The sequence below is a fragment of the Nymphaea colorata genome, chromosome 11 (assembly GCF_008831285.2).
Source record: "Nymphaea colorata isolate Beijing-Zhang1983 chromosome 11, ASM883128v2, whole genome shotgun sequence".
NCBI classification, from domain to species: domain Eukaryota; kingdom Viridiplantae; phylum Streptophyta; class Magnoliopsida; order Nymphaeales; family Nymphaeaceae; genus Nymphaea; species Nymphaea colorata.
The window spans coordinates 7,435,242-7,461,392 of record NC_045148.1 but is presented as its reverse complement, the minus strand read 5'-3'; the positions used below and the strand labels follow the sequence as shown (position 1 = coordinate 7,461,392).

Sequence of the window (26,151 nt, the reverse complement as noted above, 5' to 3'; positions counted from 1 at the left end):
ATTGGTATCATAGCTTGTAATTGGTACCTTTCTTCTCCTTTTATAGTGCATGAAATTGAAATTGAAATTGATGACATGAAAATTCAAAACTGAAACTGGCCGTCTATCAACCCCTACTACCTTGTATGTTGTGCCAACCTCCTAGAAAAAAAAAAAAAAAACATTGCAATAAGAACAAATGTGTAATGGGGTGTTTAGTGGGAGAGCAGCACTCGATGTTGTTCATTTTTGTGTCATGGGTTTATCAATTTGCTCACAAATGCGACGTATGGATCAATATCCATATGCCTGCATTGGTTTTCTATCTTTAAAATTTGTTTTAAGGTATGTTCACGCCCCCTCGCTGGTTGCCCCACCTGCTAGAATGAAAATCTTTCTGGAACATCAGATGCCTCAACCGTCCTTGTAAGCGCTTGTTCTTCGCAAATGTCATTTGCTCCTCATATGTTGACATTATTGCTTTCTTGGCGGCCAAGATGGATTCAACGATGCAACTTGATGTCTCTCCAGTCTGGAAAGAGCTGTCTCTCAAGCCTGGAAAACAGCTGCTTATGTAATGTATTCAAATGCTGCTCAGGATACTGTGACAACATTTTGATTCTCGGACACTTGCAGAACTGGCTACCCTTGTAGACATGGGACTATTCATACCATCAAATGTTCAATCTCAAATTCATGTACAACTTCATTTGCCTTTGTTTATGGGCCCAACACCTTGCTCCATAGATGGTGTTTATGGCTGGACTTAGCACGCATTATTAATCTTCTGGCCGACTCCCATCTTCTCAATGACATTGTAAGTGTATGCTCCATCCCGCAGATTTAGTGGAGAGTGAGTTGCGTGCGAACCTATATACCCAAAAGAAATGGTATGGCATTTTGGTAATTATTTAAAAAAAATGTATTTTTCAATCTTTTCACTTTTTTTTAAAATTCTTTTTGTCCTTACAAAAACTTTTTTTTTTGTTAACTGGTGGTATTTTCATTATTAACCATACCCATGCACGAAAAATTCATATACCAGTATGGCGTACATAACTAGTTCGTGGGCAATGTTTTCAGCAGTTTGTGTAGTGATGTAGGGGCAGAGGGAAGGGGGGCCAGCGGCCAGCGTTAGCCAATGTTTTTTTTTTTAATATTGAAAAAAATATATTTTTTTTAATTGTGTAATGTATTTTTTGTATTAGAATTCAATTTGGCCCTACCTAGATCTAAAGGTCGAACTATCGGCCCGCCCGTGAAGAAAATCCTGGCGAATTTCGCACTGCAGCGAAACTTTCACAGGAACGTCCAACAAATAACCAAACCTTGTCTCCATGGTACCCATTCAACATAGTGTTAGTGATACCGCCCTTGACCGAGGACGCAAGTGTAAATTGCCCACACAGACCCACAAAAAGTATTTATTTTTATATTAAAACTTTATGACATTTTTTTTATTTACATGCAAGTGCCTTATCAAATTTAAAATCATACAACTAGTGCTTCTTAACCAAAATTTTATGGTTCGGCGCCCGTTATTGTTATTGGCTTGCATATCTCTGCTATTTTCCAGTTCACTTTCAAGCTGTGGCGATTAAAAGAATCAAGCTTCACTCAACTCATCCTGTAAGGGGCGGAGGCAGGGGGGCCACCAGGCCTCCCTCATACTTTTTAAAAATTCAAAAAGTAATATGCAAAATTTAAAAATATTAGTTTAACTTATATCAAAATTTGAAAAAAAAATTATATTTTAGCCCTTGCAATGAAAATTTCTTGGTTCTGCCCCTGCATGGGATCCTCATGCTCTTTCGAGCATGCAGTTGTTGGCTTGCTCCTTAAGCTCCAACGTCTTACCAGTGGCAGAGCTAAGAATTTTGGATTCAAGGACAATAAATATAAAACATTCACATTTTAAGGAGCAGCGTTATATATAAATGAACACATTTTTTCAAATATCAGTATGAAAAATGAAGACATTTTATGGTGCCCACACTCCCATCCGCCACTGCGTCTCATCAAGGCCGTAGCACTGTTCTCACCGTCTTGGTTTCTCAGTTGGCTTATGCTTGGCCCTTGGTACATACTGGCTATTCAGAAAAGCTCAAAGCATGGAAGGCGATTTACATCTCTCTATTTGGCGGTTAGCACTAATTAAGCAATTTGTTATATCAGTCATTTAATGGGAGTTCTGCCAATGCTATGTTAGATTCAGCATAAGATAGATCACATACTGAAAGAGTTTCCTTTGAATAGTTTTTGTACATCCTTGGAGAAGCACCTTTTTATCACTTGGGATGTGGACAACCTCAATGAGCGAAGAGTGTCTTTCTAATAGTTTTCTTTCAACAGACATTTAGTACTATCCTTTTTTGTCTCGGGGTGTGTGGAATAGCTAGTTGGCTTGAGTGTTGCGGTGATGATGCATCTTAAGTTCAATTCTCATAGGTGCTATTTCTTTTAAATTTGCAAACAGTGGCGGCATGCACGATACTCACACAACATTCAGGTGATATATATATATATATATATATTGTGGATGAAGTATTAATGCAACTTTGTCATTCTCTCTACTTTGATCAAGTATTGATGAAAAAATAGTGATAAATTCATTTTTAACATCGTTTTTTTAAAATATCATTTACTTTCCCATATTTATATTTTTTTTTCTTTAATATCGTGATATTTTAAAAAATGTCACAATATTCATAGTTGTGGTCCAGACCCATTATATAAGTGATCTCTTCCTCATATGCAACCAAATTAGCAAGAGCTAGCCATTTGGCAAGTGAAGTGAATTTAAAGTTGGGTAGCTCAAACCATAGGTACCAGGGGCAAAACCAAGGTAGGGTCCGCATTGGCCTTATCCCACCTCAAGTTTTTTTAAAAAAATTTACATGAAAATTTTAGAAAATTTTACTTGTTTTATATAAAAATTTTAAAAAATGATATCGATCAAAATTTAGAAACTTTAATTTGGCTCCACTCACAAAAAATTTTTTGGCTTTGCCCCTGATAAGTGCCGCAGCTGGCTCCTCAAGCTAATGTTGTGATTATTATGACATCAAATGACCTAGTCATTTGCTTGTAGGATTGCCAAGAAATTAAAGGTCTCCTTTTACCATTAACCTCATTGCAGGCTTCCTCATCCCACGCCCTTCCACTACAAAAAAAAATAAAATAAAAATCCTTTTATGTTTTTAGTTATTTAACAATAGTCCAAAGGTCGATGACCCTCTCTCTCCTAGGGCATAGGAACTCTCGCCATTGTGGAAGAGGCAGCAGCTGACCTCGGTGGGCCTCTGGCCCATCAGAGGCATCCGATCATGGTGGAGAACATGGCCCATCAGGGGCAGCATCACATGGTGGAGAACATGGACATGGGAGTTTCTGCGATTGAGGAAGAGGCAGCCACTGGCATCGATGGGGTAGCAGCTGGCATCGATCGGGGGCACCAGATGATGGTGCAGAACATGGTCCATCAGGGGCATCATCACATGATGGGGAACATGGGCATTGGAGCTTCTGCGATTGAGGAAGAGGCAGCAACTGGCATGGATGCGCCTCTGGCCCATCTGGGGCATCGGATGATGGTGGAGAACATGGTGGGATCAGACGGGAGTGGAGAACGGATGATAGTAGAAGGAGGTGCAGAGTCTGCCAACAGAGGGGAAACGGTGGCTCTCACCGGTAGTGGAGAACCCATGGTTTTGGGTCGATGCGCAGAGCGAGCTAGCAAGGGTGTGCAGCTGCCGTCAGCGACTAACCCCCACAGTAAGTCTTGGGCGTCCATAGTCGATGGAGGGAGGGTTGAAACAGAGATGAGCCTACCTCCGCTAGAGAAGACAGAGATATCAGGGAAGAAGCGACTGACTATAACACAACAATCTTATGAACGCTTGTGTAAGCCCTTCCAGTATAGTGCCATTGCTACTCTTGCGGGTGGTGCTGGAAAAGGTCGTCTCGACTACAACTACATCTTCGCTAGCCTCAAAAACTTATGGCAGGCCGTTGCTGATCTGCGGTTTACATCTGTAGGCAAAGGTATGTTTCTCCTTCGAACCTCCTCTGAATCTGATCTTAAATTCATCTTGTCTCCCGGTAGATGGTATGTAGGTGGGAGACTTCTTATAGCTAATCAATGGCACCCTGGTATGCCCATGAGGATAGAGAGTTCTAATCGAGTACGAATATGGATTAGACTGCCAGATCTACCCGTAGAATGGTGGAATCCTCGCATTTTCACTGACATCGCAGAGTTAATAGGAGGCTCATTCGTGGAAGCAGATGACTACACCAGGCATCTTCATCGTTTTGGCTTTGCTCGCATAAAGATTGAAATACCATTAGGGTTCAGCCCCATCCCAGAGATCGAGATGGAGATTTCAGGGGGAAAGATCTTCGTTCAAACCATAGAATATGAAACGAAGGTTAAGTACTGCACAAAATGTGGGTCCACAGCTCATTTTGAAGGTTCCTGCATTGTGAGGGTGGCAACCACGGAAGGGGAGAAGATCGCCCCCACTGGGTGGCAATTGGTTAAAACACCCAGAAGACGTGCCCCTTTCAATAAGGATAAAGAGGATCCTTTAAAACAAAACAGATTCCAAGCTCTTACGTCTTTGCCAGAGACAAAAATAGATGGAGAAAGCACTGCCAAACGTCTTGGTGAGCGGGGTATGAACAACACAGAAGCGAAGGGGAAGGCTACTCCGGCTACTCCTCCCACCCAGCAAGGCGTTGAAGGTGTGCAAGCCCCACATGCTGCCTCGGAGTCATCAGGGACAACCCCAAGCACCCCAAAACACATAGTGTTTTCTGCAACAACAACAACAGGTACAAACCTCCCGCTAGAGTCCAACAATACCCGCATGTTAGAGAAAGTGAAGAAACGACCACTTAAGCATAGGGAGGTGAATGGCACTAAAAAGCGAAATAGCTCACCCAAAGAGATCGATAGAAAGGCGAAGATGGGAGGGTGCATAAAGGAAAAAATTGACCCTACTATGGTGGAGGCCACACCAGTGCTCGAGGATGGCCTCCCTCCAGACGATATGGACGTTGGAAAAGCAGTGGCCAAGGCATCGACAGAGGCCATGGAAGATGATAATGAGGATGGTACCTCCAAAGACCTAATGGGTAGCCGAGAAGGGAGGGGGCTCGGAAACCTTTGCTCATGAATATTCTTGCCTGGAATGTCCGTGGGCTGGCGGCTCCTCCAGCTCAACACGAGTTCTTACGGACTCTCAGGAATATGAACACCACCATTGCTTTTGCTATTGATTCCAAACTTAACATGGATCAACTTCAGAAGTTCCGTTACAAGGTTCCAGAGATGCAACTTGTCTCCAACATTCATATGACAGGCCCGTGGGCTCGCATCATCGCTTTATGGGACCCTCATGAGGTATCCCTCCAAAACTGGTATGCTCATCCTCATTGGATCGTTTTACATTTATCCAACAGTCAATCTGGTTTGCACTTTGTGGTCATCGGGGTTTATATGCATACTGATTTTAGAATCAGAAAGGAATTATTCTTGAACCTTTGCGCTGTAGTGAATCACTGGAGCATGCCGGTTATTTGTTTGGGCGATTTCAATGCTGTTTCTAACAGTGATGAAAAAACGGGGAGGGCACCGGCTTTACAAGCCTGTATCGCACTATCCAATTTTGTTTCTCACTCGGCATTATCTGAAATATCCTGCTCTGACATGAAATTCACTTGGACTAACAACCGTCTGGGACAAGAGAATGTCATGTCAAAGATTGATAGGTGTTATGTCTCCCAGGATTGGTTGGATGATCCTGTCCTAACTCTCCAACTGGAAGTGCTGCCGAGGACCATCTCTGATCACAATTCCATTTTGCTCCATATATCTAAACGCAGGTACAGTACTTGGGGTCGCACACCTTTTCGTCACTTTCAGTATTGGCAGGACATGACAGGGTATAGTGATCTGGTCTGTTCTGCCTGGGCAGTAGACACAAGGGGCTGCCGCATGATCAAGCTCATTCATAAACTGGAGGCCACCAGGGACAAGCTTAAGATTTGGTGCAGGGGTGAAGTCAATAATCTCCCTAACCAAATTATGGCGACAAAATCCAAAATCAAGTGCATTCAAACGCATAGTGAGTGTGGCATGCGTGAGGCGATTGAAGAAGAAAACAGACTTAAGCATGATCTATCCAGACTTCTTTGGCTAGAAGAACGTCTTTGGCGTCAAAAGTCTAGAATTAAATGGTTGAGGGACGGAGACATGAACACCAAATTCTTTCAGGGGATTGCCAATGGTAGGAGGCGTCGTAACAAGATTGAGACTATTTCTTATGAGGGTCGGCTTGCAACGGACAGTCATGATATCTTCATCGCCTGTACCGAGTTTTTTGTTACGTTATTAGGAACCACGCATGGCTCAGGTCGCTTACCTCAAATTCTCGCGCCTGGTCCTACGGTGACACCTGAGGAAAATGATGAACTTCTTAAACCTATCACTGACACTGAAATCAAGTGGGCCGTTATGGAGGCTGATAGGGACTCTGCGCCTGGTCCAAATGGGTTTGGCAACAGTTTCTTCCAAGCGAATTGGAGCGTAGTGCATGAAGCGGTGGGGGGGGCTATTCGTGGTTTTTTCAATACCAGCAGACTTGTGAAATCAATTAATAAGACTCACATTGTTCTTCTGCCTAAGGAGCAAGGTGCGACGCAGGTGGAGAAATTTCGTCCTATCTCTCTTTGCACCAGCATTTTGAAATTTATCACCAGGATCATGGTCAAACGTATGAGGCCAATTTTGAACAGGATTATATCCAAGAATCAAAATGCCTTCCTCCCAGGGAGGTGCATCCAAGATAGCATTCTGCTTAGCCAGGAAATTGTTCACATTTTCCAAAACAGCAGGAAGCAAGCAGCTTGTGTAAAAATTGATTTAAGTAAGGCCTATGACAGAGTGAATTGGGAGTTCTTGCAGGCCACCTTGCGTTACCTAGGATTTCATGATTTGTGGATAAAGAAAATTATGATCATTGTGACCACAGTTAAATCGGCTCTTCTCATCAATGGGATGGAAGGCACGTGGTTTGATAACAAGAGAGGGCTCAGGCAAGGGGATCCGTTGTCCCCCTATCTTTTATCACTATGATGGAAATGCTCACGCGCAGCTTTCAAGCTCATGTCAATAACAATCAAATTAGGATCCCTGCTATGGGGGCTGATAACCCCCCACCTCTTTCCACCTTATATGCAGACGACATCATTTTCTTTATTCAAGGAAGACTTAAAAACTTTCGGAACTTGAAAGCGTGTCTTGATGACTTCTCCTCTCGTTCTGGCCTTGTCATTAATAATGACAAAAGCTCTGTCCTCTATTTCAATCTGGATAGCGGGGTTCAAACTCAGATAGAGCAGGAATTAGGTTGGCGTAAAGGAAGTCTTCCCTCTAAGTATCTAGGCATACCCCTCCAAGCGATCGACGTGACAGAGGAGCAATGCAGGCATTTAGTTCTTCGCTCATCTCAGAAGCTTTCTCTTTGGAAACAAAAATGTCTCTCATTTGCTGGCAGACTCAGCCTTATAAAGCATGTTCTTTCTATGGTGCCTGCATACTGGAGCCTGGTGATCAAACTCCCTGCCACGACTTGCAAACTGCTCAACAAAATGGCAGCCGAGTTCCTATGGGGTGTTTCTACGGATCACAAAAACCACCATCGCATTAAATGGGCCACCTTATGTCTGCCCAAGATAGAGGGAGGTGTAGGGCTCAGAGACCTTAGTGAAACCAATCAGGCTAATTTGGCATACCTAGTGTATCGCATGTCTCAGCAATCCTCCCCTTGGGCAGAGCTTGTTAGAGGTCGTTACTATGAGCGCAAAGGCCTGAACGACAATAGTATAAGGGGCAAAAGAGTGTCCAAAGCTTGGCGTAGAGCCTTGCAGGCATGGAATAAGATCAAAGGAGATGTCTGCTGGAAGATTGGCAATGGCAAGATGGTCAAATTCTGGACAGACCAGTGGGGAGCAGACCGAATGATTGACAAAATTCCCCTACCCATTTACATCTGGTCCGCGACACGATTGGGAGCACAGTCAAAGACATCATGGAAGAGAATGGGGATCACATTACTCACTTCCTTGCTAGCTTAAACATTCCATTTAACTGTCCTAGTCTTCATGATGAGCAGCAAGATGTCCTGGTATGGAGATATGGCGATCATAAGGATCTCAATCGGCATGAAATTTGGCAAAGGATTAGGAAAAATGGTACAAAAAACAATGATAATATGCTCGTTTGGAACGGGAGAAGACCCCCAAGAGCCACCTGGACGGTCTATCTAGGTGTATCAGGTCGTCTTCCCACTGATAGTTATGTCCAAAATCAGGGCCATTCTCTCGCTTCGAGGTGCTCTGTCTGCAAGCAAGAGATCGAAGACCTCAAGCATGTGTTTTTCACCTGCAAAGGAGCTCGGTCTATCTGGAATTACACCTTTGATAAATTTGGGAGGGCCAAACAATGGTATAGGAGTCCCAATAATATCATGCAAGGTCTTGTTTGGTGGCATAAGAAAGGTTTCAAAGAAAAAAACTTTGACAAATGTTGGAAAGATAGTTTCCATATGGCGATTTGGTTCCTTTGGAAAACTCGTAATCACACTAAGCATAAAGGAGATCTCCCCATTGGCAGTTTGGCAACACAATTTTGGATGCACTGCAGCGAGTACTGGTGGAATTCTCATTGGAAAGGAACCGAGCATAACAAAGTTTGTAACTGGCTTCGCTCTGGGATCCCTTGGAGCAATGGCGTCATGTATGAAGATAGATGGGTCGATATCAGCATCTCTTCGTGGTGCAAGGACAACAAAAGAGGAGTGGCAGGTCTCATTAGAGACGTATCTGGTGGTTTCCGGTTTGGCTTGGCTTGCTGGTTCGGGAACACCACAGGGTGGCGCGAGACAGAGGTTCTATTAGAATGCATTGGTCACTTGGCAAACATTGAAGATAACTTCGGACGCATTTACCTGCGGGCCAACGATGGAGATTGGAAGCAGCACTTACGCAACACCTTTGAGCAACACACAGATACTACTGGTCATTTTCTGAGGAGTAACAACTATCTATATAGGCTGTCCATTTGCAACGAATGGCCGATTGCTGAAGCTAATCACCTTTTGTCTATTATTCCGGCCAATGGTTTGTATAGAAAATGGATTTCCCATGACAACATGTGGGATCCATTTAACGAAAAACTTACTTGAGTTGAGGTTCTGTGGGAACCCATTTTTGTTGTACATATCACCTTATTTTGTTTGCAATAAAAGGTAGGGGGCCTAACCCCCACGCAGCCATTGTCCGGAACAATAGTCCAAATTTAAGATCAATTTTATCGTTTATTGTCAGTAGAGGAAGAAATACGTGGGGTGTATGTCCCACGTAGCCCACTTTATGAAAGCTTACTTTAATGGTCGGACCTGGGTGAACCTAGGTTCCATTATATAAAGCAGTTTCATGACACTGAAGTCATTGTCTCACAGACATTTAAAAATTTGTTATCTATCTATTTAGTGTCTTACAAAAAAAAAAAATCTCCCTCAGCTCTTGGTTGTAAAGTCAGTTCTACCACATACTTATGCATACTACAAAAATTTAAAAATTTTTAAATTTTTAAGGAAATTCAATTTGTAAATGAGAAAAATTATTTTAAAATATGAATATTTATATTAAAAATCTTTTTTGTCTGTGTATGACAATTGCCCACACAAGCCTCAATCTTTAAAAGTTTGTCCACATTCAGGATAGAAGACAAGCATATGTTATTTTTATAAGCTGGGGTATTATTTTCTTGATCAATATTGGTCCAGAAAATGCCATAACCATGCCTCCCATTTTGTATTTTTTAAAATTATTTTCCTTTATTCAAGCCAAATTCTTTTTCTGGGTATACGCCAGTGGGGAGTACATATTTTTGTTGTTAAATATACGGCACAATTTTGCCATTAAAAACTAGAAAATTTTTGAATGCCCATCAAAAACTAGAAAAAGTATCTGAAAAAATTTTATCCGGCTCATCAAATACAAACCAAATTTTGAATGAAAGGAAAAAAATTCATTTCCACTACTTTAGGGAGAAAGAAGCGAGGTTTGTGTTCGCAAACTTGTTGACTAATAATTTGGAAAGATATTATCTACCAAATATTTAATATCAATTAATCCTTTTTTATTAGGAATAGGAGAATACTGGTCTAATTATTTACATAAACAAGGTGCTGCTCGGACCCAAAAATAGTATTTCTATGAACTGCTGCCCAAAACAAATATGGCACAATATAAGTCACTAGCAAGATTTGGAGTTAGATATTATTGTTTTGACCAAATATGAAGAAAATAATCAAACTTTGTTACTGCCTTGCATTATTATATTAACTCAACTTGATGTAGCTCTTTACGTTAGTAAGGCATGTTAATTCATGCGCCAGCCTAGTGAGGAACATTAGGACCATATAAAACATAATAAGGCATGCATCTTAACAGAATGTTGAATTATGGGTTGAAATTATTTGTAACTCATTTATCACGCTTAAATGCATAATAGGATGAACGCCACAAAGATTTAAAATGGCTCTATTATCACTAGGATATACTTTTTTTTGGATTGTATTCTAGACCTCCAGGAAGTAAGAGTGGCTCCTTCATTCTAGAAATATTGTGACGTAACCTGGTTGGTCAGGTTGACAGGTCGGTAAAAACTCGGTTGTCAGTTCGATTCCCATGGGCACTATTCATCTAAACTGCAAGTGATAGATACACTGCACCCCGGTTGGCAGGTGTTCCGCCAACCACCCAAGTCCTGAAGCGGCCCTGAACCCCAGGGGTAAAAGGGAAATGGTGGTTTAGAGTCTTCGGACCTCTCATGGACTAGCCAAACATATATATTTGATCGTCAATCGCGTTTTCCATGAATGCTGGTACAAAGCATATTGGAGATAGAGCAGGTGGCCAGTCGAGCAATATCTAATGTGAGTTTTGTTATGTCTCAAACTCAGCCAACTAACACTTTTCCCTAAGCCTTTAGCAAGATCAAATTTTACCTATTTAAGAAACAAGCTCAATCTTGGGGAGATCGATAGACTTGAAATTGTTGAAGATCGAAGGAGCAACTCAAGAACTCTAATATTTGAGAATCATTCAAACCAAAAATCAAATAATAAAAGGGAGTTAGTTCAGCCTATCACCAAAGACTAAATAATCTATTTGATAAAGAACGACTATTAATTTGCATCACATCTGGAAAAGAGAAGGAAAGATCATGAATCAAGCAAAGTCTATTGCTCATGATATGGCAATTTATTTTCTGGTTTTATTTTCTCTTTAAGATTGTTAAATGAAGCAGCCTCTCTCAGAACATAAGGGATGAGATAAAGAGTAGTCAAATGGATCCAGCTAGACAGCTATCCTGCAAAACCACTAGAAAATTCTTCATTTTCCCTTTGAGTGCTACTAATAACTTAATATACCTATATTATATGTCATATTGCATTCTTTATCATAAACTTTGTACATGATGCATGCTTATATATATTTAACCGTATGTTTTAGTATAAGCCGTATTGCATCACAAATTTTGTAAATGTTGCATACAAACTCACTACAAGCTTTATTTATTTGACTTCTTTCATTGGGTTATTGATGTGGATACTGAAAGGAATGTTTACCTTATGTGTTCTATACCGGTGAAAATAATCACCGCTAAGGATGTGTCCAATTTAGATCCAATATCCAAACCGAACCCTTCTGAAAAAATTGAATACAGAAAAAATTTTAATATCTGATTAAGAAATCGAATTGGATTTGGATTCGAATATACATGAATATCCCATAGATAGTTTTAAATAATATTCTATATCTAATACTCTTGCATTGTGAAAATCAGCTAGTTTTGGTTTCAAATTCGGACTTAGATTCAGATACGAATGTAAAAATAACATTCAGATTTGATTCAAATTAGTTTTAAATAAACATCCTACATCCAATACCCTTGCATTGTGAAAATCAGCCAGGTTCCAATTTTGGATTTAGATTCAGATATGAATGTAAAAATAACATTCGGTTTGGATTCAAATTATGGAATCAGACTTCAGATTCAGATTCAGACATATGAATTTGAATCTAAATACATGAATATCAAAAAAAAAAAACAGATACAGTCAAAAGTAAAGCTAATTTCGATATGTTCACATCCCAAACTAGAAACATTCATTTTGCCATAAAAAAAGAGGAGCGGCGGTTCAAGTTTGGTGCATGCTGTCGAGCTTAGCCGACTTGAAATGCTCTGGTGCATGCTCTAGTAAGATGTATATTTACGGTATGCTATTCAACATTAATTCTACCAGAATGTGGAAAATATTCTAACCGAGCTCTTTTTGTTCAACTCTTAAAGATAAAAGCAAAGCCTGTGGTGCCCTTTTCAAGTCGTCCATGATCCATCTAGAACATTTTTCCATTCGTGGTGGACAATCTTCATGATCATGAGAGCCGGGCAGGTCTACTACTCGTTTACCCAGCCCTAGAGGGAGGTGTCACTTTCACGATCAAATGTCTCCCCACCAATTCAACAAATCAAAGAGAGAGCTACCAAATTTCTCCCTCTCTCTCTCTCTCTCTCTCTCTCTCTAACTTGTAGGTCAAAAACGAACTTAGATCAGCATGTATAGGCGAACGTTGGTTTGGTTTTAATCAAATCCTACAGAAGCGAAAGGTTCGTCAAGCGACCATTGAAATTTAAAAAGCAAACCGTTTATCTTCCCCGTCTTGAAAACTTGAAGTGACTAAAGTAAGTTTGCGGCGCATTGGTCACTTGATCTGAACCGCACTATGGAAAGGAAAAACAATCGACCAATCGGGTTGCAAGTGGGTTTAGGCAAATTCCTAACCAATAACTGGACAGCATAAATTTCCAAAATCAAGTTTGAATTCCCTAGCTTCAACGAACATGACCTAGCTGGTCGTGCTAAGCGCTTGTAAAGAAACAGTAGCTGGTCGTGCTAAGCGCTTGTAAAGAGACATGCTTCATTACTATGGACGTATGTATCTACTTACTAACTAAGTGGTAGGGCACGATATACAGTAATTAATGAAGATTTTGTTGATTGATTTAATAATAGACATACAACTTGCTATTGTCTATGTAAATATTATGTTGTTGTTGCTTATCCTTGATCGTTGTAAACACATTCGTGGATGAAGATTGATTTGGCTGACTTTATTACGAACTGAAAGGGTGCATCATTGCCATCATTAACGCTCATGCAGTGTAGGACCCCAGAAACAAGGGGAATAGGGACCTCTTTCCGGTGGTGGATTGTTAACATCTTGTTCACCCGAAAGTTATTATTAGTAGTAATGCAGCTTTCATTAGACACCTAATAACGCACTTTGACTAATATTCTTTTATTACAGTAGAAAGTAGGTTGGTTCTTTTGCTTAGTTTCAAAAGCGGCATCAAAACACCTTCCAAAAGAGATATCAAAACTCATAATGAGAATTTGGTCCCACTAATTATTGTGGACGCCACTAGATATGGCTTTGTTTTGACCAGAGATAGTACTCTTAAGTACTGGGTTCTACTATAACTGCCTAGTACTTAACTTTATTTCAGATAATCATTCTGGACGTCATATAATTCTGATCATATCTTTGGGTTGCCAAGGCAGAGACATGTAAATTAGAGTGAGATTAGGGTGGCTTGTATGACAACTGACTTCTACAGCTTACTCACCTTTGATTGCACCAAATAACTTAGGTTATGTTTTAAGGCCGTAAATATATGGTTTTTAACATGTAGCATGAGAGTAGGATTAGATATCGTACTGGAATGCTTAACAAGAGTCAGATATAGATAAAAAAATGACTCCAGTTAAGCAATCAAATCAGATTTAGATTTAAGAAATGACATCTAATTGTATTTGTATTCAGTTTTAAGTAAATATTCAATTGCATGGATTCTGACTCAGCTTCAAATGAATATCATATACCCATTACAAATCCGCTAAAACCTCCACCCCTGCTTTCATCCCCAACATCAACTTGAAGACTGCCATTGTTAGCTAATGTCATGACTCCTCCATTGCTGCTTTCTTGCACCAAGTAGCTAGCAACATCCCTATGTCATTAGAGTTGCATTGAAGACGCAACACGCCACACCCATGTTTGCTTCAGGTCCACGAGGTGTGTTTCTTGCACCATCCTTGGAATTGATTTGTAGTTCATTTCCATTTGTCACTAGACTTATTTTTTCAGTAGCAGTACCCAATGTTGACTTGACCAGATTAAACATAACTACTATGATAAACGAGTCGAGCTTGAGCTCAAATTTTGAGATCGAACATTAAACTAACTAAGCTAGACTTGAACTAGCTTAAGCTCGACCAATTGCAAAAAGACTCCATGTATAATTCTATTACTCTCTTTAATGAGTTTATGTGTTGTTTAAATTAGCTGCTTGTTACAACTTTGAAAAGAATTGAACTTTCTTAGCTGTGTCATATTTAACCAAATTGCGTGTTTGGATTAAAGACAATGATATCAATAAATATAAAACAATACAACGGCATGTATGGCTTGGAAATAGCAACCAAGAAAAGTTTAAAAGGAACATGGGCAATGAAGATAAAGGTTAAAGTCAGGAATGGCACAATTGGTTCATGATGTTTATTGTGTCCTGGGATTAGTTCATAATTTGCTTAGTGTGTTACTGAAAATAAACTGGATGCTTAGATACCTTAGATAATGATATTATATGCAAAATTAGCAAGAAACAAAATGGGCTACTTCTTACTAAATCAAACATGGTGCAAAATATAATGTTTCTTCTTGATTTATCTGGTTTAAGTTACTATTCATTAACTGCTAATGCTGATGAGGAGTCCAAACTTTGGTTACGATCATAATTAGGGTCATTTGCACTTTGATACCTTAAAGTTATCAATTAGAAGAAAATTGATGTTTAGCTTTTCTTTTGTACATTGATTTTGAAAGCAAAGTTTGTGAAGCTTATATTTATAAGAAACAATATAAATTGCCATTTTCTTTTGGAAAAACATAGAAACCAAAAACCTCGTAAGTTAGTTTATGTTGATGTTTATGGTCTCAAGAGGACCTCACTTTTGAAAATATTAGATACGTTTTTTCATTTACATATGACTTCACACGCATGAGTTGACTTTATTTTATTTCTTACAAATCTAATGCAATTGATCACAAATTCCAAGAGTGTAAAGCATTTGCAAAAGAAATATGGTGGGTGTACCATTAGACAATTATCTAATGGGTTTGAAATTTTTTTGAAAGCAAAATGTCATTCATAACTAATTTATAGTAAGGAAGACTATAGAACAAAATGGAGTCATAAAAAGAAAGAACTAACCAATTGTTCTCGAAGTATGTTGAGTCAGGGTCAACTTTCAAATTATTTTTAGGTTGAACAGTGGCTACTCTAATTCATCTTTGCGGCATCTCATTAACTAAGACAATATCAATCAAACACCTTATTGGGTTTGGTGGAAAAGCAAATCCAACGTACATAATTAATATGCCTTTGAGTGCATTTCTTATGTTTAATTTAATTAATTCAAATGAGAACAATAAAATATTAGTTATATAATTAATTCAAATGAGAACACCTTAATTTGAGTACATTTATTGGATGTTCTGAGGTTACAAAGGGTTTCAGTTATATAATCATGATACAAAGAAGCTTATTATTCTATGAAATATTATTTTTGATGAAATCAGTTTTTGAAAGTGAAACAAAAATGAAGAAAAGTACGTGGTTCTTGAACATGATACGAAAGGAGTCTCAAAAAAGTTTATACATCTTAAACTTCATCAAAGACTATGGTTTTTTCTGAAGGCCAAAGTGACCAAGAGACTTGATGATATTCAATGATCCCTTTCCTCGCATCGATCACAGACTCACGTCTGTGAGGAGAGTCGGGAGGAGAAGGATGACGATTTGAGGTCATGCTGAAGGAAACGATTCCCCGTCCTTTTCTGCTTGAAGTAACAAATGAACCGAGAAGACGGAAGAAGAAGCATATTCACTGGAAAACAATGAAAGTGTTTGGGGAATGTCGGTAAACACAAAATCGTAGCTGCAAGCCGAGTTGACTTAATTGAGTAGAGTTCATGCAACTCAAATCTTAACTATCGAGCTTCAAACTCATTTGAAGCTTGAGTTCGACTCGTTTAGTAAAGAGCTGGCTCAAGCTTGAGCTTGAGACAAGCTTCCGAGCTCGAGTTGCTCGGCTTGTTGTGCAGGCTTACTTACCATATCTAATTTTTTCCACTATTACGCAACTTGGTGGATGGCATGGACTCATATAAATGACATCTTGAACATGGGTGCTATTTAAACATGTGATTTTTTGGTTTCAGAAGTGCGAGCTGACACTTTCAGAACTTAGTCAGTTTCTCTGCTGAGGAATTTTAGCATGCTGTAATTGTGATTCCCTTAAACCGTTTCTGAGTTTAGTTTGTTGAATGAAACGTTTAAGGGCTGTCTCTCTCTCTCTCTCTCTCTCTCTGCCTTTATATAAAACAAAGTAATTATTTAGGCCACCATTGCAGTGAGCATCGTCCAGATTTTAAGGGGGGGGGGGTGGGGTGTCAACAAAAATATACATATAAATATACATTAACCACACACAAAACACACCTTAAGAACTGGACGGTGATCACTATAAAACACACCTTAAAAGCTGGACGGTGATCACTACAATGGTGGTCTAAATAGTTATAAGTTTGCTTTTCTTTTTGGCCATGTACCCACGAAGAAGTGCTTGACTGCCAGTTGCATACCACAATCAACTTCCGTGGCTCCTTGAATATATATAGCCCGCATATCATGATAGCTTAGGGACAAGAGCCATAGCCGCTCAAGGAACATCTACAGTTAAAAGTGGAGAGAAAAACAGTCAGGAAGGCTCTCTTCTAGTCTTCTGAGTGAGAAGTCACTGCATACATGGAATATAAGAAGCTCTTCTATGCCCCTTTACTCCACAAAATGAAATTATCTAACTTGTGGCACAGTCTGATGCACATACATTCATACGCTGACCTTTTCATTAAGAAATTTGTTCAGTTATATGGATTGGTTAGCTGATTGACTCGATTGAACAGAGTGCAAGTACTTGGAATTCTTTGGCTCCAGCTGTCTCAGTTTCAGCGAGTGCAATCTTCAGTAGCACCACAAAAAAATGTAAAATGCTAATTAGAACAGTTAAAACAAGCTGAAGAGAATATCTTTCCTTTGTTTCCCTATCTTTTCCTCTCTAATAAGTTGGACACTGATTGTAGGCATTCCGGCAGGAAGTTTTATATCAGCAGTTCTGCTCTAGGAACTGTAATACTGAAAAACGTGCTAATATTTTCCAAAAGAGAAAAAGAAGAAAAAAACAAAAAAAACATAATGAGATAATTCACTGTTTCTGTACTGCCTGAAAAGCATCCACTGAAGTAAATCAAAAATTGGTGATGGTTCAATTCAATCCCCAATGCCCAATCCTCAGCTCATGATAAGATGGCACCAAACCCTGCAACTTTTTATAAAGTCCATTAGCCACCACACCTTCATGCATGCGTCGCAACAGCCATGCAGACATATCTTGGAGATATCTTGTTCCATCATTTCGTTGCATTTGTACAGTTCAGTTGCATTCCTCACAGTTCAGCAACAAAGCAATACACTATCCCTACCCATTCTAGACTTGTAGGTGCCATGATCACCATAAGAATAAGACCATGAGTGTCAATTTTTTGCTGCCACCATCGGATTCAAGTTCCAATTCTTGTGCACTTTTTCCAGTCATTGCATCTTTGAAATGAACCTTTCTTATTAGATAAGCATTAGCCATTCTAGTAGCTATCTGTTGAGCAAGAAAAAGAAAGTCGTATTCACAAGCTTGACTGCACTAGTTTCAGCATTTCTGTCCATTAACAGAAAAACATAAACCGGTTTTCTAAACTTTCGCATTAAGTGCAATTGTTTGGGTGACCAATGACTTCACGCTTCAATTCTTGGGTGATGTCAGAAGACATTGATAGTTAGTAGAAGATGCCAAAGTGGAAAACTAAAAATGGCATTCAGAGTAGGAAAAAGACCATTCCACATATTTTTTGCTTACCATGGAAAGTTGGGATCACAGTCATGTTTCAACAGTTATCCATGTCATTCAACTTTACGGCAAAGAAGGCAGGTAGTTTGGACTGATCCAATAACAATAAACAATCAAGACTCCACTAGTGTCAATACAAAAAGTTTTTCAATCCCTGTAATGCACTAGACATGTCTTGAGATGCCAATCTAATCCTAGAGCACACCCATCTAGACCTAATAATCCTTTCTTCCTTTCTTGGTTCTTTCACAATTTAATTCTTTCGTAACCTTTCGAGATTTTGTCTTTGTTCTTCATCTAAAGAGTATAAATATGAGGGAAGTTGAGCCTTTGTGTACGCTGGTAGGTACCCTTGTAAAAGAAAATGTGCCAATCCTTGTTCTTTTTGTTTCTTTGCTTTGTTGCTTGCTGCTGTATGCAACTTGCAGGGGCTAAGAGACATGCCTTCAATCCAGGAGAGAAACGAGTGAATCCTGAGGGTCTCAAGGACTTGGTTGTAGACTTGCCAGGGCAGCCTCAGGTAGGTTTCCAGCATTATGCAGGTTATGTGACTGTAGATGAGAAGCATGGGAGGGAGCTCTTCTATTGGTTCTTCAAGGCTGCCTCCGGCGCCAAAGGAGAGAAACCTTTGGTGCTATGGCTAAATGGAGGTAGTGCTCTTCAGGATTTACGCACTGTCATTTTCATCAAGTTACATCTTGAAAACTGTCAAATTTTATGGAGAGTTATGACATCAAGCATATAAATCGTGCCAAATTATTGGCCTCAATGGAAACTAAGGTAGAACTACAAATGCATATACTTGTCAACTTCAGTAGTTATGAATACAGGGCATACAAAAACTGCTTTCTAGTTATACATTTCTGTTGTATGTATAGATGAGAACTAAGAAATGATGATGTGTAGATCAGTGCCTATAGAAGATACAAAGACACCAATCATTTTCATATATGCCGATTGTCTACTTAATAGTTAATACTGTAGCAAAGTATTTGACATGAAATATCACAATACTAGACGTTCATCAAAAAGAAACTGAAAAGTACTATTCATGTCAATGTATAGGCCCAGGCTGTTCTTCAGTGGGGTATGGGGCAACACAGGAGATTGGCCCTTTCATTGTCAACTCCAGAGGAAATGGTTTGGAGCTCAATCCTTATGCTTGGAACAAAGGTGGGACACGGTACTTTCATACTTTAATTGGTATGACAATGACCGAGGAGAAAAGAAAAGGATAAATTGCTAAAGCAGTATTGACTATTGATGACGTTATGTTGCAGAGGCTAACGTATTGTTCCTGGAGTCGCCAGTTGGTGTTGGCTTTTCATACTCAAATATGACGTCCGATTACGACCTTCTTGGAGATGACTTTACTGGTAAATAAAAGAGGGAGACATCTGACGAGAGAGAGAGAGAGAGAGAGAGAGAGAGAGAGAGAGAGAGAGATCGTTTGTCATGGACACTTTTTCTTTATCCTTTTTTCGATGAGAGAGAGGGAGAGTTAGAGAGAGATTGTTTGTCATCGAAATTTTTTCTTTATTACTTTTCTTAATGAAATTACGTATGTGATCGACAGCCAATGACACTTACTCATTTCTGCACAATTGGTTCAAGAAATTCCCGGAATACAGAAATCACAGCTTCTACATTGCAGGAGAGAGCTATGCAGGTACTTATTCGACATCCTGTAACTCATGCATTTATATAGAGGTAATTTAACTTTCCAGTTTGAGCCTTGTAAAAGCAGATGAAACTCTGTCAGAACCTGCATGTGGACCTTTAGGATTAAGATCTGCCAGGCCAACTTGCTGAATATAACTGCAGTTTATGTTTTCCAATATCTTTCTATGGTTATGCTTTAGTTTTCATTTTGAAATAAATGAAAAGTAATCTTGATAGATCACCAAATAATTCTTTTCAAACTTATCATGAAACCTCTGTGAAAGAACAACTGTGGGAAACTGGTTGTATCTGCAGGGAAGTATGTTCCAGAATTGGCAGAGCTTATCTATGAAATGAACAAGGATCCATCTCTATATATTGACCTTAAGGGATTCTTGGTATGTTCCTTTTTAACAGAAGATATCTCTCCATTTTTCTGTTAAATTCCTTTTGAGATATTTCGATGCTAAAGGTACTGGTTTGAAATGGAATCAGTTGGGCAATCCAGAGACTTCAGATGCAGAGGATTGGCAAGGCATGGTGGATTATGCGTGGAGCCATGCTGTGGTCTCAGATGAAACATACAGTATCATCAAAGAAACATGTGACTTCAACAGCAGCAAAACATGGAGCAACGAGGAGTGCAATAAGTCTGTGCAAGAGGTCCTGCAGCAATATAAAGAGATTGACATCTACAGTCTCTACACTTCCCTCTGCATCAACAATAGTTCTAACTCTGGAGTTTACACCACAGGCCCAGTGTACAAGAAGGAATTCACCATGGTTAGTAGATAGTAATCCAGTTAAAAAATCTCGAAAGTTTTCTGAAAATATTGTCAATTTAAAGCTAGATTTTCAAATTCCGTGTAGTGCTGAAAAAAACATAGTTTAAAAAAGATCTATTTGGAAGATATCAAATATCGATTAAGACATAACCTGATGAAATCCAAATTCATTCTTATTACTGCAGGTTTGTGCATTTTCTATGCCAGTAATTCTTCAGAAATTTTCTTGATAAAAAGCCTAAAACTGTAAAATTTCCAGATAATAAAGGGTACCTGGTATTGTGACCCCTGTATCCAAGATGCTCGTGTCATCCCTGTGCAGAACTCTCCTTGGTCATTGATTAGAATATAACTGCAGTGGCTGCCTCATTTTTTAATCACTACAATAACAATGATACATATATTTGCAGATGCCAAGGATGATGGGTGGGAATTATGATCCCTGTGTGGATGACTATGCCCATGCTTTCTATAACAGACCTGAAGTCCAGAAAGCCCTCCATGCAAGTGATGGCGTCAACCTCAAGGGCTGGAGCATCTGCAAGTAGTTCATCCTTGCCATTGTCAATATTAATTCATCTTCTCTTCTGACCTTATTTTTTCTCAATGTCAAGCTTTTCTTTGTTAAAAAAAAAACAACCTTTTTTCTCTTGGTTTTATATTAAAATTACTCGAAATAGTGGAGTAATTTATTTTTTAATTTTTTGAGTAATTTTTGATAATGGGTGCAGCACAAGTGTATTCCATGGTTGGAAAGACTCCAAACCTTCTGTTCTGCCCATATATCGCAAGCTTGTAGGTGCAGGTCTTAAGATTTGGGTATACAGGTAAAACTAACTTGTGCCACTGTCATTGATGTTGTTAACTTCATTTTTTTTTTCATGGAGCTTCCTATCAATCAGTTAATTAACATGCAATATCTATTTGTTCTACGCAGTGGGGATACAGATGGAAGGGTCCCAGTTCTATCAACAAGGTACAGCATCGATTCTCTTGGGCTGCCTAAGATTGGATCATGGAGGCCATGGTACCATCAGATGCAGGTAAACTCTCTGTAACACTTGTTATTACATCAAATCGAGGAGGTGCGAAAAAATCAGAACCAACTTATGATAATTTGCGATTAATGGGGATTTTCCTCATTATTTAAGGTGCATTTTTCTTGAATGTAGTATCTTTATTACCAGTTTGTGATTAAAAAAAAATCTGATGGATTTATCTAGCTTAAATTCTTGGCAATAATGGAACTTGGTGTGATCAGATCGATTGATAGGATGACTTAGTGAGTCAACTTGGAGACTTGGGTACGTCATTAATGACGAAAAAAGATTTTAATGTAAAAGAGCTCAAAACTAACGTAATATATATATATATACAAACGAAAGTTGAAAGGTGACTCTTGCTATCTAGAGTTACCAGCTCACCCGTTGGGGCCATGCAATCTACTGTTATGGAAGGTTAAAAGAAAAACAAAGAGAAAATTGTGATTGACATTTTCATAATTTATAGTAGTTCACATCTTTTTTTCATTTTTTTACTCTTAACTGTCGATCATGGTGGATCATACTGTTCTCATGAGTGAACTAGGTGACTATGGATAGCCACCATTCAATTGGTAATATATATATATATATATATATATATATATATATATATATATATATATATATATATATATATCCTGAAATGTGTAAAAGAAAAAAAAAAAAACTCCTTATTTTGATCTGACTTTCAGGTGGGTGGCTGGTTACAAGAATACGAAGGGCTGACGTTTGTAACATTTAGAGGAGCCGGCCACGCAGTGCCAATGTTTAAACCGAGCAACTCTTTGGCTCTCTTCACATCCTTCATCACTGGTCAATCGCTGCCTCTCCAGCGCAGCAACAGCTGATCGACTGGTCAGTACTTTGCCCCCAAAACGATCTGGCGGAATTGATTGCCTATGCTGTTCAGCAGGTGCAAAGAAATAAGCGTCATGAAGTAGTAATGCGACTGCATCTTGTAGAGCAGCGCCTAATATTGTAATAAATAACAGCAATAAAATTATTAAGCTGGTAATCCGATGAGTATTATGATCATTTTCATGGAGATTTCGTATACATACTTGGGTACTCTATATATATATATATATAGAATTGGTAAAACTCAAACCACTTGGGTAAGAGACAAAATCCTGACCTATTAAAATTAATAAAATATATTTTCCGCAATATAACCTTGATCTTAAGAGTGATTTAATGAGAAACATGTACTAACTCATTTTCTTACTTAAATAATGTAATTTTTTTAATAGTAATAAAATGAACTTTTCTTATAGCATTAAAATTTTGATAGTAATAAAAATTGATTATTTTTTGCAAGTATGACTTGCACTAAAGCATGATTTATGTTAAATTAGAGGTTATAAATAAATTAAAAAGCTCACATTTGGTTTAAATCACTTTTTAAGATGAAGTTAAGAGGTCTGGTTTTTATCCCTTACCCAAGTGGTCTTCAGAATGCAAGAAACATTAAATGAGAAAGAAAAGGAGGTGTGTGTGTGTGTGTGTGTGTGAGAGAGAGAGAGAGAGAGAGAGAGAGAGAGAGAGAGAGAAAGAGAGGGAGAGAGAGAGAGAGAGTGTGTGTGTGTCCTCTTGATAAAGAGATTTCAAGCAGAGCAAATCTAATATAGATTGAACATAGCAACTAATAATTACCATATCTAACTAATTGGATTGCTCAATAGGACTTTGACTTAGGTTCAAATTTAGAATGCATGAAAGCTCATAACAAACACGGAGCATCAAAGAAGTCTCAAAGATGCACATCTGTTCGCAGTTTGCCACTACCAATGAAGAAAGTAGGAATTCAAATTTTAGTTTTCACATGTAACCAGGTTGAGGTTGCTGTAACCAGGTATCATACAAGAAGAACCTATGCAATATCTAAATTTGATTACTAACCAGATAACAACTACCACAATAACTAATTGCTTATGGTCGAATGGGAATGTGAATTGGATCCAAATTCAGAATACGTCAACTGCAAAATCAAATCTGAGTTTTTACATACAGTCAGACTCAGACGTTTGCACAATTGGACATCGAGGAAGAAAAACTTATAAGGGCATTTGTACACCGGATTTGCAATCCATGGATCTGATGTGGAATTAACGCTGCTGATGTAACAAAAGATCCATGGTTTATCAAGGTAAGGATATCAGGTTAGACCTAAAATTCACAATAAAGATCTACATTAACTTCTTTGTGTTGAGAAAATGTCAGATTTAAGATCGAAGAGGGAGAAATCTAAGGCTATCAAATGCCCCCATAACAAATTTTGGGTTTGATTTAAACTTGATTACTGATAAGAGCTGAATTTTCTCAAGAAAGTCCAACTAATCAGATTCAGATTGGAACTTGCCGCGAGATCAGATACCAACCATTGACATTGCTACACATGGATCAGAGCAGGACCTTTAGATTCCGCATTTTGCGGTGCTAAATCAGAACCACTAATAGGAAAACACCAATTTTGGTAGGTACTCCAATGGCCTTCCCTTTTCTAGTTTTTATCACATTATTAGTAAGACAAAGAGTTGTAAAATAATTGTTTTAGTAGAAGAACTTTGTCGCCAAATTTTACATTCGATGGGCTTTTCTTTCTTTCTTCTGGACCAATTTTGGCGAACCTGCAGGGAGTTATTTCGAGGTTAAAATAACCATTTATACTTCCTCAGAAATTTTCACTCCCCACAAAATAAATCGTTCCTTCTCTCTCTCTCTCTCTCTCTCTCTGTTCTTGGTTGGGCGCGTAAGGAAGGGAATGGCGAAGTTGGCAGGCGGGAGAATCAGCAACCGCGGCTCCACGGCCTTCTTCGTCGTGCTTGATTACCTCTTTCTCCTAATATTCTTGGGCTTCCTGTTCTTCTTTCTCCACAAAATAGTGTGGTTTTGAATCTGTTAATGGTCGATGAGGGAGGATGTAGATCCCCACAATCGATAGCTTGGCGCCTCCTTTCTCTCTTCTCCCTTCTTTTCTCGCCTTAATAGGTCTTTCTCTCTCTCTCGCTCTTTTCTGGGTTGTTCATGGCTTGTACTAGTAAAGTCCTTACGACAAAGACCATTATCCATTCTGGAACTCCTGTTGTTGTTCTAGCTGGGTTGTCCTAAACTCGATCTTTTTTGACGACAATATGGTGGTTGATTCCTTTTTTTCTTTTTCTTTTGGCAGTTTCTGGTGACTTAAGCTTCCTGTTTCTGTTCGTTTTGTGGGAAATTGAAGGCCAAATGGGGAATATTTTTGCGGTGGCAGCATTAAGAGACGTGGAAAGTTGCTGTGCAACGAGTACAAATTTTGGGCTTACCCAATGAGTTTTCTTTTTCGAATTACTGATGTATTTTTAGGTGTATGGTTCTGTTCAGGAACTTTCCGGTTACCAGAATGGTCTATAGTTACTTGAGGTGTTTCATGTCACTTGGGGGGTGTAAGAATATGTGGTCCAAAATGCGTATAAAAGAGAAACTGTCAATGTAGATTTCTAGAAACAAGTTTACAGAGGTTCCTGGCTGAGCAAATTTAATTTCGGCCAACTGTAAAGGCAACAGAAACCATGGTGGTGTAGATGTTCTAACCAAAGAATAATACTTCTCTTTTTGCTCAAGCAGGTTGAAGAAATTCCTTTTCTTTAACTCGCTGTAGTTGGAAGTGGATGTTTAATTCATGCTACACTACCTTATCGTCAGTCGTAAAGATGTCAACGATGCGAACAGTTTTCTTCTTCATGGTGTTCTCAGAGGACATTAGATGAAACCTGTCAGTGAACTAGAAGCTGTCATGCTTGGTAAATGGTAGCTGCGCATCATTTTGCTTCTTTTCCGAACATGCATGTATCCATGAGAGGCAAGCTTGTTATCAGTTATAAACAATTGGTTATGGCATGGCAATAGTTAGCAATTTAAGGAAAACTTAATTTACGGGAATGGGGGAGAAAAGGTAGATTCCGATGAGAATAAAATTCAAAATATACATTTAAGCAACGAAAGTAAAGAAAAAGTTACAGGCTTTGGTGGGTTTTATCATAATTTTTGCATAATTGTCATGTTCTCTCCCTTGAAATGAAATTGGCCTAGCAAAACTAACATGTCTATTTGTCGCAAAGACACAAAAAGAAATTAGCTATTGTAGTTTGCAGAAGATTTATGATAAAGTTCTTCTGTTCCATTACACAGGAGAAAACTTAGGTATTTGACAATTGCCTGGGGTTGATTAATAGAAAATTGTATGTAATAGATAATCTATAAAACCTCATGTCTTTATTATGCTTAATAAACATGAGATTCAAAGGTTTGCAGAAAATCGTTTCATCTGCCCATCAATTCCCCCAACACAAACTAAATTTTCTATATAACAGCAACCGTTTTGACCGCTTGTTTTCTCTGCTCATTGGTTGATGTGGTCGCTGTTGTTTTACGATATGGTTTCCTCTCCCTTATCATCCTTGATTCCTAAATCTTAACTAACCAAACAGATCCATCTATTTCACCGAAGAGAGCGCGACCCTGCAGGCTTTGAATTTTTTT

General features: G+C 38.8%; 1 protein-coding gene across 1 annotated transcript; it reads left to right on the top strand.

Moving 5' to 3' along the window:
- The first annotated feature begins 18,501 nt into the window (after positions 1 to 18,501).
- LOC116264411 (serine carboxypeptidase-like 31) lies at positions 18,502 to 22,645 on the top strand. Its single transcript, XM_031644608.1, has 10 exons — positions 18,502 to 18,793; positions 19,209 to 19,316; positions 19,424 to 19,519; positions 19,720 to 19,812; positions 20,121 to 20,203; positions 20,301 to 20,588; positions 21,001 to 21,134; positions 21,322 to 21,417; positions 21,528 to 21,633; positions 22,326 to 22,645. Exons 1-10 carry the CDS (start codon positions 18,508 to 18,510, stop codon positions 22,479 to 22,481), a joined length of 1,446 nt encoding a protein of 481 aa, XP_031500468.1. The 5' UTR covers positions 18,502 to 18,507; the 3' UTR covers positions 22,482 to 22,645.
- The last annotated feature ends 3,506 nt before the right edge of the window (positions 22,646 to 26,151 follow it).

Excerpts from the sequence above, each read along its gene's own strand:
- LOC116264411 (XM_031644608.1), top strand. The coding sequence starts at position 18,508 with ATGTGCCAATCCTTGTTCTTTTTGTTTCTTTGCTTTGTTGCTTGCTGC. Across the intron at positions 18,794-19,208 it reads GGTGCTATGGCTAAATGGAG|GCCCAGGCTGTTCTTCAGTG; the intron begins GTAGTGCTCTTC and ends GTCAATGTATAG. Across the intron at positions 19,520-19,719 it reads TCTTGGAGATGACTTTACTG|CCAATGACACTTACTCATTT; the intron begins GTAAATAAAAGA and ends TGTGATCGACAG.